The sequence below is a fragment of the Neofelis nebulosa genome, chromosome 16, assembly GCF_028018385.1.
Source record: "Neofelis nebulosa isolate mNeoNeb1 chromosome 16, mNeoNeb1.pri, whole genome shotgun sequence".
Lineage (NCBI taxonomy): Eukaryota > Metazoa > Chordata > Mammalia > Carnivora > Felidae > Neofelis > Neofelis nebulosa.
In genome coordinates, this window is record NC_080797.1 from 61,313,936 (window position 1) to 61,328,436 (window position 14,501).

The 14,501-nt window shown below is 51.3% G+C and overlaps 2 protein-coding genes across 8 annotated transcripts in view; both read right to left on the reverse strand.

The window, feature by feature from the left end:
- PHF12 (PHD finger protein 12) overlaps positions 1 to 8,224 on the reverse strand; it is a 41,860-nt gene extending 33,636 nt beyond the window's left edge. The window contains exons 1-2 of one of the 4 annotated variants that reach the window (XM_058704247.1): positions 8,072 to 8,224; positions 6,671 to 6,852 (exon numbers count right to left, since the gene is read on the reverse strand). In XM_058704247.1, coding sequence (XP_058560230.1) covers positions 6,671 to 6,852; positions 8,072 to 8,209 — 320 coding nt within the window. In that variant the 5' untranslated portion in view covers positions 8,210 to 8,224. Of the gene's footprint in view, positions 1 to 6,670; positions 7,343 to 7,496 lie in introns of all 4 variants that reach the window. The other 3 variants (XM_058704246.1, XM_058704248.1, XM_058704249.1) reach the window with 3 other exon arrangements.
- A 2,892-nt stretch (positions 8,225 to 11,116) lies between these two features.
- Positions 11,117 to 14,501, reverse strand: part of SEZ6 (seizure related 6 homolog) — a 46,537-nt gene continuing 43,152 nt past the window's right edge. Inside the window, exons 11-17 of one of the 4 annotated variants that reach the window (XM_058704250.1) lie at positions 14,298 to 14,492; positions 13,700 to 13,891; positions 13,396 to 13,593; positions 13,089 to 13,127; positions 12,721 to 12,838; positions 12,534 to 12,636; positions 11,118 to 12,370 (exon numbers count right to left, since the gene is read on the reverse strand). In XM_058704250.1, coding sequence (XP_058560233.1) covers positions 12,338 to 12,370; positions 12,534 to 12,636; positions 12,721 to 12,838; positions 13,089 to 13,127; positions 13,396 to 13,593; positions 13,700 to 13,891; positions 14,298 to 14,492 — 878 coding nt within the window. In that variant the 3' untranslated portion in view covers positions 11,118 to 12,337. Of the gene's footprint in view, positions 12,371 to 12,533; positions 12,637 to 12,720; positions 12,839 to 13,088; positions 13,128 to 13,395; positions 13,594 to 13,699; positions 13,892 to 14,297; positions 14,493 to 14,501 lie in introns of all 4 variants that reach the window. The other 3 variants (XM_058704251.1, XM_058704253.1, XM_058704252.1) reach the window with 3 other exon arrangements.

A 14,501-nucleotide genomic window follows, 5' to 3' on the forward strand; every position in this document is an offset into this window, starting at 1 on the left:
CAGGCTCTGTGCTAATAGCTCAGAGTCTGGAGCCTGCTTTAGATTCTGTGTCTCCCTCTCTTTCTGACCCTCCCCCACTCACACTGTCTCTGTCTCTCGAGAATAAATACACATTAAAAAAGTTAAAACAAAACAAAGCAAAAAACAGCACTCCCACTCACAGGACAGGTTTTTATCAAGAAGATAATAACAAGTATTAGAAAGGATGTGGAGAAATCGGAAGCTTCCTATACTGGTAAGAATGCAAAATGGTGTAGCCACTTTGGAAACCAGTCTAGCAGTTCTTCAAAGGTTAAACATGAGTTACCCTATGACCCAGCAATTCCACTCCTGGGTACACAACCAAGAGAAATGAAAACAGATGTCCACACAAAATGTGCACACAAAAGTTTACAGCATCATTATTCCCAATAGCCAAAAGGAGAAAAAACCCAAATGTCTATTAACTGATAAACGAATAAACAAAAGTGTGGTATATCCATAAACAGACTAGTATTCAGCCATGAAAAGGGATGAAGTACTGATAAATCCTACAAGCGTGAACCTTGAAATCTCACTGAGCCCTTTTGAGTATCACTGGTCTTTTCACTGAGAGCTCAATAAAAACCAGTGTTTCATCTGGCACTCAGTTGTGACTATTTGGATCCTTTTTCAGTTCAAATTAGGTAATTTATTTGTCTCATTTTATGATTTGGCTTTTAAAAAATTATCTTGGAGACATACTTAAGAAATTGAAACAGACCAACATGAATCCCATCTCCAGATGTAAAAGAAGACAGTACCTAAACATGTCTTTTATATACTTACACACAAAAAAATACACTAGTCATTTACAAAGTTTAGTTAGTGGAGCCCATCTGTAAAGTACTTTGAGAGCCTTAAGGAGCAGCAGGAAATTGATGAGATTACAACTGCATCCTACCTTTCATTAAGTATGGTAATCAATTTGGGGATAGGCCCAAAATGAAAAATTTCTCACAGTAGGACCACTAACTACTTGCCTTAGGTTACACAAACACTGTTACCTTTGAAGAACATTACCTCCTCCTTCACTTTAAAAAATTTGATACTTCATTTTTTTAAAAGTTTGTTTATTTATTTAGAGCGTGCATGCGCACAAGTAGGGGAGGGGGCAGAGAGAGAAAATCCCAAGTAGGCTCCGCACTGACAGCCCAGAGCCAGCCGATGCGGGGATCGAACTCACTAACCACATGAGATCAGGACCTGAGCTGAAACCAAGAGTCTGACCCTCAACCAAATGAGCCACTCAGGTGGCCTCTGACACTTCCTGTCTTAACCACAGCCATCTACGTCACCAACATTTTGTGAGTAAACAATTCATTCGAAATATTATTACTATTATTATTATTAAACAGTGATTATCCTCTTATCTATGAACCAAAGCACTCCTATCACAAGAATTAGACCCTTAGCCCCACATTAAGTTTACAAAGCATGCATGTGAAATTGAGCTAAAATTGAATGTTATCAGACCCTCCCTGTTTGAGTGGAACATTTAAAAACAATACTACACACCCAGATTCCAATGCAATGCAGCAAATGCAAAAATAAATAAAATACACATAAAACCAAATCAGGTTTGTTTACTGTTGAATCATTTTACTATTGAGGGGGCAGGGTGACGGGAGGAAGGCCAGATGCCGTCACCTCCAGGTCTTCAGTGCTAAGCTTCTAAGCACTTAAAATGTCAGAAACAACAGATTCATAAGGTAATGCTAAAATGAATGTGTTTTAGGGGCGCCTGGGTGGCTCAGTGGGTTGGGCGGTCGACTTCGGCTCAGGTCATGATCTCGCGGTCCATGAGTTCGAGCCCTGTGTCGGGCTCTGTGCTGACCCGCTCAGAGCCTGGAGCCTGTTTTGGATTCTGTGTCTCCCTCTCTCTCTGACCCTCCCCCGTTCATGCTCTGTCTCTCCCTGTCTCAAAAATAAATAAATGTTAAAAAAAAAAAATTAAAAAAAAAAAAAAAAGAATGTATTTTAATTCATCAGTAGACTAATACTATTCTCATGAGGAGCCAAACACAACAAATCAGAAAAATCACCTTCTTAAATGCTCAAACGGCAAAGATTTTCTGCAAGGCAGTTTTCTACTCTATGTGTGAAACCTTTCTTGTTATGACTCACTGAAAATTAAATATGCAAAACTCCAAGCTGAGCTTAGTTTTGCCTGTGCACAGAGACCTTTTTACTCTCATTCTTCGAAAACCTCATTTTGGATCTTGCTGCCAACACCAAAGAGAGGAAAGCCGGCCAACAATTCCAAATATAACATGCGGAGGCAAATGCTACAGAAATCTGTCTGACGGGAAGCAACCATGCTGAGGTCTGCTGAGGTAGATGCACTTCTCAATCAGACCGTTTTGGTCCCTCGGTCGTCTAGAGCAAAATGCCATGAGAAAGCAATCAGAGGAAAACATCCAGTTTCCAGGCAGCCTCATTACCGAAGACCTATGGTATTTATTCACTTTATCAGTGAGAACAATCCAATCCATTTCAAACACAAAGATGGGCCAGTGGCAACTAGAGCACCACAAGTTATCGTAATTTTTGTAAACCAGTTTTTAGGGACCAATCCATGGAGACCAGTATTTTCCGAAAGTCCAATGAATGCCATGACAATTATGATAGAGAGGTCAGATTCACCAGAAAACACTTACAAAAAAACCCCATATCTCTTTCCAGTTCTCCTGGGGCAGGTTTAGTAACCCCTACTACCACTCTGAATAACTGATAAACCAGTTCAACTTAGATAAAATGATTACACTATCACTTAAACAAAAACAAAAAATCACCTCCTCGAGTTTAATTCTTTAGAGAGGTCATGGGGCTGAGCACAGAGCAATTCATTCCCCAACCCAGGGGATCATTACAGAAAACCCAGCTATAGGGCTTCCAGTCTAATTGGGAAGAGAGAACTGTTCCTCATACAAAGCACTGGCCCCTGAGAAAAGAAAAGACAATTAAAACAGTTTATCTGACCAGTCATTTCCTCCAGCAGTTTATCTTAGAAAAATCCCCTGTGGTTATGGCTATGTCACTACGCCCAGGAGGTAAAGTTTGCCTAGAATCACTTCTGGAACATTTTACTAGATCTCGTTCACTGAGGCAAGCTGGCAAGGGACACTAGACTGAAAAAAGAACTTGTCTCAGACAGCTTTGAATGAAGACCCACAGCAGCACTGAAATTAGGATCTACAGGATTTGTAAAACCTCCACCTTCACTCTTGCACGTTGTGAATATTAAGAAAATTAACATTACGCTGCTTATCTAAGCACAGCTGACCCTTGGAAAACATGGGTTTGAACTGCAGGTCCACTTGTAAGTGGATTTTTTTTTTGTTTTTTTTTTTTGAGAGACTGAGAGAGTGGGACAAGGCAGAGAGACAGAATCCCAGGCATGTTCTGCAAAGTCAGTGCAGAGCCCAATGCAGGGCTCGAATTCATGAACCACAAGATCAAGACCTGTGCTAAGGTCGGATGCTTAACCAACTGGCCACCCAGGCACCCCATGCAGATTTTCTATAGTACAGCACTGTATCTTCTCTTGTTTATGATTTTAATAGCATTTTCTTTTCTACAGTTTACCTTACTATGAGGATACAGCGTACAATACACGTAACATGCAAAACAGGTTAATTGTGTTACTGGTAAGGCTTCTGGTTAATAGTAGGCTATTGTAGTTAAGTTTTTGAGGAGTCAAAAGTTATGCAGATTTTTTAATGCTTGCGAGTTGGTGCCCCTAAACTACCCCAGCATTGTTCAAGGGTCAACTGTAATCCAGTCTTAGCAAGTTAAAAAGGGAAGCAAGAGAAAATATAGCCATACCTAACTGCACTCCCACATGGCACAAGTAAGCAGCAATAGCATGAATTAAAGCCAGCACACTCAGGAATCAAAATTTCTGAGACTGTCAACTGCTTGACCTAAACTCTGGTGGAGATGGTTAACGAAGTACTTCACTTGTGCTGGAAAGAGTGGAATAGAAGGCAGGAAAGTGGGATAAGCCCCAGTTAAAAGAAAGCTTCCTTCGTTTGTACCAGTATCTAGAATGTTTTGTAATTTATATAATAACTCAGATAAGTCAATGGTACATTCAGTACTGGCATCTTCAAAGAGAGAACTGGAGATGTGAAACAAACCCTGCCTCATTTACTAGGGTTCTCGAATCTCTGATTACCAGCTCCCATTCATGGTCCTTAAAAAAAAAAAAAAAAAAGTAAAAAGAAAAAAAGAAAAGTATTCAATGAAATGCAGTCTGGGCAAACCCGAGTCTCACCAACAGCTAAAAGTACCTCCTTCTCTCCTAGCTGAAGTAGAAACTGTTAATTGTTACAACTTGACAAGACTTACACTCCTCTAATTAGAAGATCCAGGTTGGGTTTTAGAGTTTAAAAGCCGAAACTCAGGCAAAACAGTTTTTCCATACCTAAAGTTTCTAATAAACAATCTCAGCTTACTAAACAAATGGTCTAAACAAATGAGACTAAAGATAATGAGTTTATAGGGGCACCTGGGTGGCTCAGTCGGTTAAGCATCGGATTTCCGCTCAGGTCAGGTCATGATCTTTTGGTTGGTGAGTTCAAGCCCCGTATCCCTCAGTGCTGACAGCTCAGCCTGAAGCCTGCTTGGGATTCTGTGTCTCCCCCGCTCTCTGCCCCTCCCCACTCACGTGTTTTCTCTCTCTCTCTCTCAAAACTAAATAAACATTAAAAAAAAAAAAAGATAATGAGCTTACAAAATTCTCACTCAATACAGGGGTCATCATTCTTGGTTAACAATAGCTTCCTCCTAGAGGTAAAACATTAACCCACATTTTAAATCAAGAAGCCTACAATTCAGTCTGGGTATATGTATCAAACAAGCACAATAAAAAACACAAGCAACAGGAAAAAACTGATAAACAACATAACATATCCAGGTACAAATCTCTTCCTTGCTCAAGACCAACACAGGAAACTTGACCAGAGAGATTTTCTCCAGGTAGATCACACCTTACAGGAAGCAAAGGCTAAAAACCACAGACCCTTCCTGCTGGTATTAGTCACTACATAATAAAAAATTTAAAGCCAGCAACAAAGCTTCCTCCAGGATAACCATTTTTGTCCCTGCAACATTACAAGCGAAGATGGGGTGCCCTCCTGGGCAAAAGCATCTTGGGAATGGTAATGGGAGCTTCCTACATAACTTCTGACCACAGACTTAATTTGCCCGGTATCAGTCATCTGTCTCGTAAGTGTTCCAAAACCTGCAATTAGTACAAATATACAGTAAGCACTACTCCACAGAGAGACAGAATGTGAATGGAACACTGTAGAGAACAGAAGGAAAACCTCTTTTTTCTTCCAGAGGACTAAAAAAAGGCAGTATCAAAAACGGGGCGGGGGGGGGGGACAAACAGAAGCCCCTCTCTTTCCCGCTCTCTCACAAACGCCTGTTTCACTCAACTGTTGCTGAACGACAGAACAACACCCATCAGAACACGACGCAATCTGGGTTCCCTGCGCTGATGGAGGATTTTCGTGGAGGGCAGAGATGATTTCTCCAGGCAGAAACCGGAGTTTAAACTCTTCCTGGCCGGATTGTTCTGGGCTGAGCTGCTGAGGAGGATCACGCAGCGGGCGATCAACCCAGGTCCCTCCCTCTCTCTCCGGTCTCTCCCCTCCTCTCGCGTTCAGTAAGGGGGGGGGGGGGGGCGGGGGGAAGCGCTCAGCTTTCCAGCTCTCTGCTCCTTAAAAATGCCCTCGCGGAGCCAACCGCACACAATCCTGCCCCAGCAGCAAAGAATTTTGCCGCGAAGGGCTCGCCGATCCGAAGCGAAGTGAAATCGGCGCCCAAGGGCAATTTTAATTGTCTAACCCGGCCCGATTTCCTAAGAGGCGGCAGCGCGGGGAGGGAAAGAGGGAGGCAGCTCCGAGAGGCAACAGTGGGCAAGCGGAGCCAGAGAAAGGGGACCAAAGCGGCGAGATCCTAGCCCTGCCCCCCGAGGAGCTTCTGCAGAAAGGACCCCGAGCCTCTACCCCCACCGTTCCCCGGGAGACGTTTGCAAATCATATATGCAGCCAAAATGGCGCTGAGAATAAAAATATAATTTAAAGGCAGGTCGCCATATTGTAAACAGAGAAGCAGAGAAGAGGCGGACTCGAGAGACACCCTCCATGATTTCCACAGTCGCAAGCGCCCGGGCGTCCGGCCCCCCGGGTCCGTACCAGGTCAGCTCGGGCGGCCGAAGGCCCCACGCACCCGCCCGCAGGAGAGGCCAGCCCGGCAGGACCCCGAGGGCGGCGGGCGCGCGGGCAGGCGAGCGGCACCGGGCCCGGAGCTCCTCCCCTTCCTCCCCCGCCACCGCCGGCCGTGCCCTGCCGGCTCTGTCCCGGCTACCCAGAGACTTCCAATCCCAGATGGGGCTCTCCTCACTCGTCCCAACCCCCACCTCGGGGTCCGGACACACTGCTGCTCCTCCTCCCCCCCCTCCCCAAACGGCTAGATCCCAGCAGACACCTGGGGGCGGGGAGGCGCTCGCCCCAGCGGCTGCAGAAAGTCAGCTAGCGGCTGCAAGCGCCCGTTATTTCGGCAGCCAGGGGTAGGCCGGGTGAAGGAATGTGCCGAGAAGGGTCAGCGAAGGAGCTGCAAAGGGGTCCCCAGACCTTACCAGCACTGGAGGTGGAAGGCGGCCGGGCAGTGGTCACAGCACAGGAGATCCCCACCTTCTTTGCAGCTATCGCAGCTGTCGTGGTTGGTGGCCCTGCCGCTTCTCCGGGGCTCTTTTTCAGGCTTCCGACTCCGCTTTTCTGCCTCGTCCGTCTTGGGGGGAGCCAGCAGAGCTTGGATTTGCTGCACACACACATAAACGGCGTGTGTGCACACTCGGAGCTCCCGGGCGGTCCGTCGCCCCCCCGGCAGGGCTTCTCCGTCACCCACCCCTCTCCCCCCTTTTGTCCTTCTTCCTCCCATCCAAGCTGCTCCCAGAACCTCTCAGCCCCCCGGAACCGGGGGGAGCCCACCCTAACAGCGTTCCTGCAGCACAACGAGAACAGCCTCTTCCAAATGGGGAGGATCAGGGTAGGGGGATGGGGAGAGGGTGCGCGGTTCCCTTCTCGCCACTTCCTTGTATGGACAGTGGGGGACTCCAAAGCCAGGCTCTGGAAAGGCCTGAAACCCGGTACCCGGACGTGCTGGGGGAAGCACAAAGGGGCCGACAAGAAGGGGGTGGGGAGGCCCGCCGGTGCAACGACATGGAGTGGGTTGGTGCCTCGGGAGAGCGAATCCAGGGCGGCGGGTAGGTGAAACTGCTGCAAACGTCCTCGGAGGCTAAGCTCAGCCCCTCGAATTGCAAAGAAGGGAGGGAGAATCTGGGTGAGGAAGAATCCCCCTCCCCCGGCCCTTTTGCGCTGTGAGCTCAGGACCGGCTTTGTGGGGCGGAGGGCGGAGGTTCCCTCCCGGCGCTGGGGGAAGGGGATGAGGAGGGCCACTCTTACCTCCATCAGCCCCCCCGACGTGTCCAAGTCGTACACGATCGTCTTGGTCTCCATTTTCTCCCACATTCATCCACCTCCCGGGCTGGGCGCTCTCTGCTCCGGCCCCCCCAACCCCGGGGGGAGGGGGGAAGCGGGGGGAGGGGGCGCTCCTGACCCCGGCCCCCCTTCTTTTTTCCCAACACGGGTCCCGACTTCCTCGCCCTGGCTCCCCCCCACCCCCCGGCCCCCAGTCCCCGGGACGGCAGCGTCCTCCCCACGGGCCGTGAGGGGGGAGCGGCCCCTCAACCCCGGCCCGGCGGCTGGCTGCACGGTGGGTCCCGGCTCCGGGGGTCAGGCCTCGGCGGGGCCTAGTCCCACAGGCTAAAGCCGGCGCTGGCGACCGCTGGTCCGGCCGGGAAGGCTGGCGGGCGCTGCCATCCCGGGGTTGGGGGGATAGGAGGGGGGGTGAGAGGTTAGGTGAGGTTGTGGTACGTGAGGTGACTGCGGGGAGGGTGATGGGGGGTGGTCCCCGGGCTCCGCCTCTCGCCGCCGCCGCCGTCTGCGTCCCGGCTGCCGCGCACTTGGCGCAAACTTACCGCGAGCGCCCGCAAAGCCACCCGCGCAGGCGCCCCGGGATCGCCGCTCGCCGCGCGCAACCGCAGTGACAGCCGGCGGCCGGGCTCCCGCGCAGCCGCAGTGAGGGGGTACCCCCCAGCGCGCAGCCGCGCTGGCATTCGTCTGGAGCGCCGAAGCCCCGCCTTTCTGCCTTGCGCCAGCGTACTGAGAAGAGGAGGGCGGGACCTGAGGTCTCGCGCAGGCGCCTGGGAGAGCCTCTAAGGGTCACAGCGCAGCCGCAGGAACATGGGGGCTCTTCATCCATTGGTGTTTGTGTATAGAACCAAGAATACTCTGTTCCTGCGCAGGCGTGTTGAGAATGCTCCCCTCCCTCCCCACAACACAGCCGCCTTCCGCGCAAGCGTATTGTCACCTGCAGGCCCTAACAAGAATGCTTCTACTTTCGCCATTTTGGTAATGGGATATAGGCTACCATGTCCTTGGAGTCCTCAGGCATGAACAGGAAGGAGTAAGGTGTGGTGTTGGCTGGAGCTGGTAGGCTGTCGGTGACAGCTGTGCTCCTAGGGTTATTGTACTGGATGGTTTGGTTCCCAGCGTCAGGTGTGGCTGGACTAGGCGCCATATTGGTAAAGAGAAAAGAAAAGCCACCGCGACAGAAAACTATTCTTTTGGTGTGGGGTTGGATGGCTACTGTTCACACTTCCCTCTCGCTCCCGACACTAAATTTTAGCCTGAGAATCTCTGCCTTGCGTAGTGATGACACCATGGAGAGTTCCGCCTGCTCGTTACTATCCTTTCTTGATCACTGTCCCTGGGAACGACTCCAGAGGAGGCCAACAGCGAAGAGTTAGTAACGCTGACAACGCCCAGCTACCTGCCTATAGAAGACTTCAACTCCCAGTTTGCAATGCGCAAGAGGGCCAAAGGGCGAACGCGAGCGCATTGCAACCTGGGCGCAAGAATCGCGAGGGATCTGGTGGATTGTGGGAGCCGTAGTTCTGTGTGCGTGCTGTGCACTGTATGGTGGGATGGCCTCGGGAAGAGTGATTTGCCTGCTGGGAGGGGATGCTTTTGAGAGCTGCAGTGTTGTGTATTGGGATTTGTAGTTTGAAGGCCTCACCTCGAATTCTGGGCTTCCCTCCCCACCCCCCACAGCACCTTTCCCTCCCATTGGTGTCGTCTTCAGAGATGGCCAGTTATCTCTTGCCTGACGGTAGGGGAAGAGGTGGAGAAGGGAATGGCATCACTGTGCCTGCCACTAGGCGTTTAGTTGGCATTGTTGCCAGGTAATTGTGTCCAACTCACCTCTGATATTAAGGGGGTACTTAACACTTGAAGAAGGATAAAACTAGAAAGGGATTAAAGACCATCTGTGTTAATCTCATTTCCAGATGCATAGAGAGGAGCAGTGATTTTCCTAGTTCGCATAGTGAATTTATGGCAGACTTATGTATGAATGAAACAGATTTGATTCTCAGGCCAGGACACTCTCCCCTACACCATGCTAATTGTCTGTATGGAGTTCTTGCTGCTTCTTCTTTTGGGATACTATGGAGGTTGAGTTAGATAGTAGGGATGTCTGTGTGTGGTCTTAGGGTTCTGTTTTTCTGACTTTTCTGATGATCCTTTTGGTGCCTGGGAAGAATGATAAGGTCATAGGCCTTATCTTTCGTGTGTGTGTGTGTGTGTGTGTGTGTGTAGATGTCATGTAGACTGGCCGCTCTCTGCCCTCTCCCAGCCTCAGCAAACAAGAAATCTTAGTGGCTATGGCCCAGAGAGGTGGACTTCAGAGAGAGTAGCGCTGAGCTAGATGTATGAAAATGGCCAGACTTCATCTCTGCTGGGGCTTTGTTTCATGTCACAGGCCCTCAGAAGTTGGAACCACACGTGCCCTCTCCACTGATTCCTTCTTACTGCTCAGGACCCAGCTGTGCTGCTGTGTCAGTCTGAAGGCATTATGGGGCAGAGAAGTCCATTGGTATATGGCAAATGAATAAGGCTTTGCTCTGATCAACATCGTCATTTGCAGTGGAGAACAGGAACAGGTGGTGGGCTAGAGAGGAAAATAATACTTGGCTCTGTTGACAAGTGCCAGGGGAACTAATCATTCTACACACCTTCCTCTTAGACCTTGGAGGGTGAGGTCAGCCCAGAGGTTGGAAGTTGGTGCCACCTTGGAGAGCTCCAGCCCTGGCTGTTCCAGGGGAATTGAGGAGAGCTAGCAAGCAGGTGGGATACAGATGTCTTCCGAAGTGACCTCTTGTGGCTAATATAGGCACTGCACTCTACACCGGCTGGAGTTTCTCCAGCCTTCGAGGAGGCCTGTGGTAGAGCTGGGAGGTGGGCAGCCATAAGTGATCAAGACCTCTCTGTTTGAAGACTGTGGAAGTAGAAGGTGCTGGTTGCTGCCATTATTTCCTTCGTGGATTTTGTCTTCTGGCTTCTGAAGTGTCCATAACTCTGTTGCCTGCCTCTTTCTCTTACTCTGGGGAGCAGCCATGCAGAGGACACCTCTAAGCGTGGGTATGCATGCTGGGAGCCAGGGCTGGACTAACACTTTCATCTCAGGAGGTGCTGGGAGCCATAGGGAAGCCATAGGGAAGGGGTACCGGTGCTACAAGTGACCAAACATGACAAACTTAAGCAGATTCTCTCCAGCCAACTTCTTTCTGGAGCCCATGGATAGGGCTTTTGCTAAAACAGGAGCCAAGTCCCTACCCTAAGTTGCATTGCCCCTCCTGTTGATAGTCTGGATGTTCCCTGAGGCCAGGACAGACTAGGGCCTCATGTTCAGGGGTTCAGTCTCTGAATCCGGTTCCAATTTTCTAAACATTGCTAGTTGGGAAAGAAGGGGAAGGAGAGAGGCATCAGGCTTCCTGGGCCTGGCCAACAATACAGTGGCACTGAGGAGCAGCTTGGGAGTATGCCAGACTGTAGTTCTGGACCTAGCAAAGGGGAAGAAAGGAAGCATTGGGGTAGATGAGCGGTTGGATTCCTGGGCTTCCAAACCCCTGTGGGCCACCTACTGGGGCCTCTTATTTCACCTGTCATCTGTTGCACTGACCTTGTTGGAACAGTAGCCCCTGGAGTACTGCATGTAATTTGTTTGATAAAATCTGGGAGTGATCAGTTGGTGGGTCCAGCATGCCTTCTGGTCTTGATGTCCACATCTCATTTATTTCCCAACTCCCTTCCCTCCAAGAAAGTACCATCTACCTGGCCATTGCTTTTTTTTTTTTTTTTTTTTTTTTTTCCAAAAAACACCATTTTAATAAGGAAACAACAGAAATAGAAGATTGTTCTCTGGAGCCCAGACCCCATATAATACATTACATGTTCAAAGTGGCCTGTAGCCAACTCCTGGGTCTTTCCCTGGGTCTCTGACCCCATGTTCCATGCCAAACTCCTGGGCCCTTGTACCTCTGCTCCTCTCCAGAATATGCCTGCCCACTCCCCTTATCCCAAAACACAGTGGCCAGGAGGGGAGACTGGCAAGTGGCTGGGGTTAGAGGAGGGACTAGTGGGAAATAAGATGTTTGTAAAGCCAGACTGACATCAGGGGAAGATCTCCCTCTCCTCAGGGTGTAGGGCTGCCAGGGCAGCAGTGGGGTGGCCTGCTTTGGTGTGGAGCATGAGTGCCTAGGGAAGCCCAACCTGAGCTTCGGGTAGGGTCCCTAAGCCCCTTAGGATCCCTTAGAATTATTGCCTCCAGGAAGCAGAACTGTCCATTCCTGGGGCCTTAGAGAAGGATTAGAGATCTCCCCGCCCGAGGGGCTGATGTCAGCATGCCGGGACTACCCAGAGGTCACTGTTGACAGCAGCTTTGGCCACTAGTGATGGCCCTGTGAGGAGCACCCTGGTGCAGTTTCCACCACCATCAAGTTAACCCCGCTGCAAGGTGCCACATGGCGAGCTGGATGGTGGTCACCTGGAGAGAGGTGCTCTTCCTTGGCTTGTGGATTCCAGGCGAGAGGTCCAGGGCATGAAGGAGAGTCAGGAGAATGCTGGTTCCTGATGCATGTGCTCCAGCTGTGCTCTGCCCAGAGGCAGATGCCCCCTGACTTGAACCCAAGGAAGGGCCCTATGTGGGCAGTGGTACCAAGAAAATGGGCCCTGGAGGGCATTACAGGTGGGGAAGGGCACAGCTTCTTGAGGGATTGGTGGCGTCTCTTCCCAGATGGTATGTACAGGAGGTGTAGGGACAGCAGGAGGCTGGAAACTCTGCTGCTGGGCTGTGATGCTGGGCTGAGCTGGCTCCTCCAGGCTGCCCCAACTAGATGGAGACTTCATATTCTTTCGTCTCCTGCAAAGTAAAGAGACTGCTTGGAGTTGGAAACTTGTATAACGGTTGCCAGCCCATAATCCACCTTCCCCAGGAAAAGGGAAAGAGTGAGAGGGTTTGGAGGGACCCTCAGGGGTACCTGCCCAAGGGAGCATAGATGAGGTCCTGGATAGGGTGCAAAGAATGGCATAGGTACTTACTCCAATTTCGTAAGTTGGATTGTCAAATGCTGACTCCACAGTAATGCGGTCATAGGGGCGGGGTCGTGTTTGGGGCAGCCGCAGGGGGCTTTTCCCCTGGAGCCTGTGGGACAGAAAATCCTGTGAGTCAGAAGTGCTGGGCAGGAGTGAGTCAGGTCTGTAGGGCAGGGAGGGAAACCAGACTCACCTAGAGAAGTAGAGGTACACACCTCCCACCAAGAGCGCCATCACTACCAATGGCAAGAAGATGGCAGCTGCAATGTGGGCGGCATCCAGGGTGCTGGAGGCAGCAGGTGTCTTGGCAACTGAAAACACAGAGGTCGGGATTGGGGCAGAAGTCCCTGTCACCCAGAGCCCATATCTGCCCTCACCTCTGCCCAGGAGAATCCAGCCACCAGCTCCCTCTAGCTAGCTAGGGGCAGGGAAAGAACTTTTGCTCTGCTGGTCCCAAACCTCTCTCTTTCTCCTCCCTCCCTGCTTGGGCAACCCATGGCCTGGGAGCTGTGAGAGCCAGGGCAGGGAGACTATTTCCCAGGCCCTCAGCAGGGGGCTCACCATCCAGGCTGCGGCCGCTGTAGAACCCATCCAGAGAGGCTGGAACAAGAGGGGGGCGCCAAGGGCAGAGGTGAGACCAATGGGCCAAACCACTAAGGCAGGGAAGAGGCTGATCATGGGAAGGATTTGTCCAAGGAGAGCCCACCCCAGCATTTGTCTTGGTGTCACCAGGTCAGAAGGATCTGGCAGAGGCTGGGGAGACCAAGGGTAACATGAAGGGGGTGGGGCCAGGGGAGTTCTGGTTCTCAGCATTTGGCCTCTTTGCCAGAGCAGCCCTGTGGAACAGGCAGGAGTTCTGAACACTCACCAGCGCTACAGATGGGTGGAGGGTCACTCCAATGTGAAGGATGCCCGGGCACACACTTGATGCTGGCCTGACCCTTCAGCACGTAGCCAGGGGCACAAGAGAAGTGGACAGTAGCCCCTGCTGGGTGTAGCCGCTTCTCAGGACTGTGGGCACCGTTCTCAGGGGCGCTGAGGCCATGGCATGGCTTGAGCTGTTCCACTGCAAAGCAGGCAGAGCCCAGTGAGGATGCCAGGCCCCTGGCCTCCAGAGGTGGCTTCTTTTATCTCCTACCGGAGGCTTCCCCTCCTACCCGTTTGACACTTACGGAGGCATTTAGGGGCCCGGTCGCTCCACTTGGGGCTGCTGGCTTGCCGGTCGTGGCAGGTGAGGACGGCACTACCCGTCAGCACAAAGCCCTGGTCGCAGATGTACTGCACGGTGGCCCCCACAGGAAATTTGGGGCTAGATATGAGGCGTCGGCTGTGCTCCACATCCCCGGGGTCGTGGCAAGAAGTCACTATGGGTAGGGGGTGGTGGGGGAGAGCAGCCCAGGTAGAACTCCACAAAAGCCAGCCCGCCCTGGCTTTATTCCAGGTCGGCCAGTATCTTCATGACACGTGGCCCTGCCGCCTGTTCGTCTGTCCCTACCATTTCACTGGTGTATCCCTTATTTTTCCTCTTCCCATCCACTAGAATCAACAGACACTAGCAGTCTCCCAGGAAGGAAATATTTGAAGTACTTGGTAGATAACCCTTTGAAAAGGTATTCATTCCCCCATTTCACAGGTGAGGAAACCGAGGCTATGAGAGGTGGAGGAAGCTCAAGGGTACCAGCCGATACCAGCCGAAGTCTGGTTCAGAATGGAGGAGAGGGGCTTGTAGCTTCCATTGAGGAAGGGAACGCAGGGAACAGGTGCACTCACCTCTCTGGCAGGAGGGCAGGTCCTCACTCCAGGTTAGGTCCCACTGGCACATGAGGACACTGGATCCTACCACCTGGTAGCCGGGGTAGCACTGGTAAGTGACCACTGTGCCGTGTACCAGCTCAGGCTGAGACGGGCTCTTCCAGCCATTGGGGATCTCAGGCAGCTCCGGACAGGTGTCATTGCGGGGCACCTCTGGGGGCA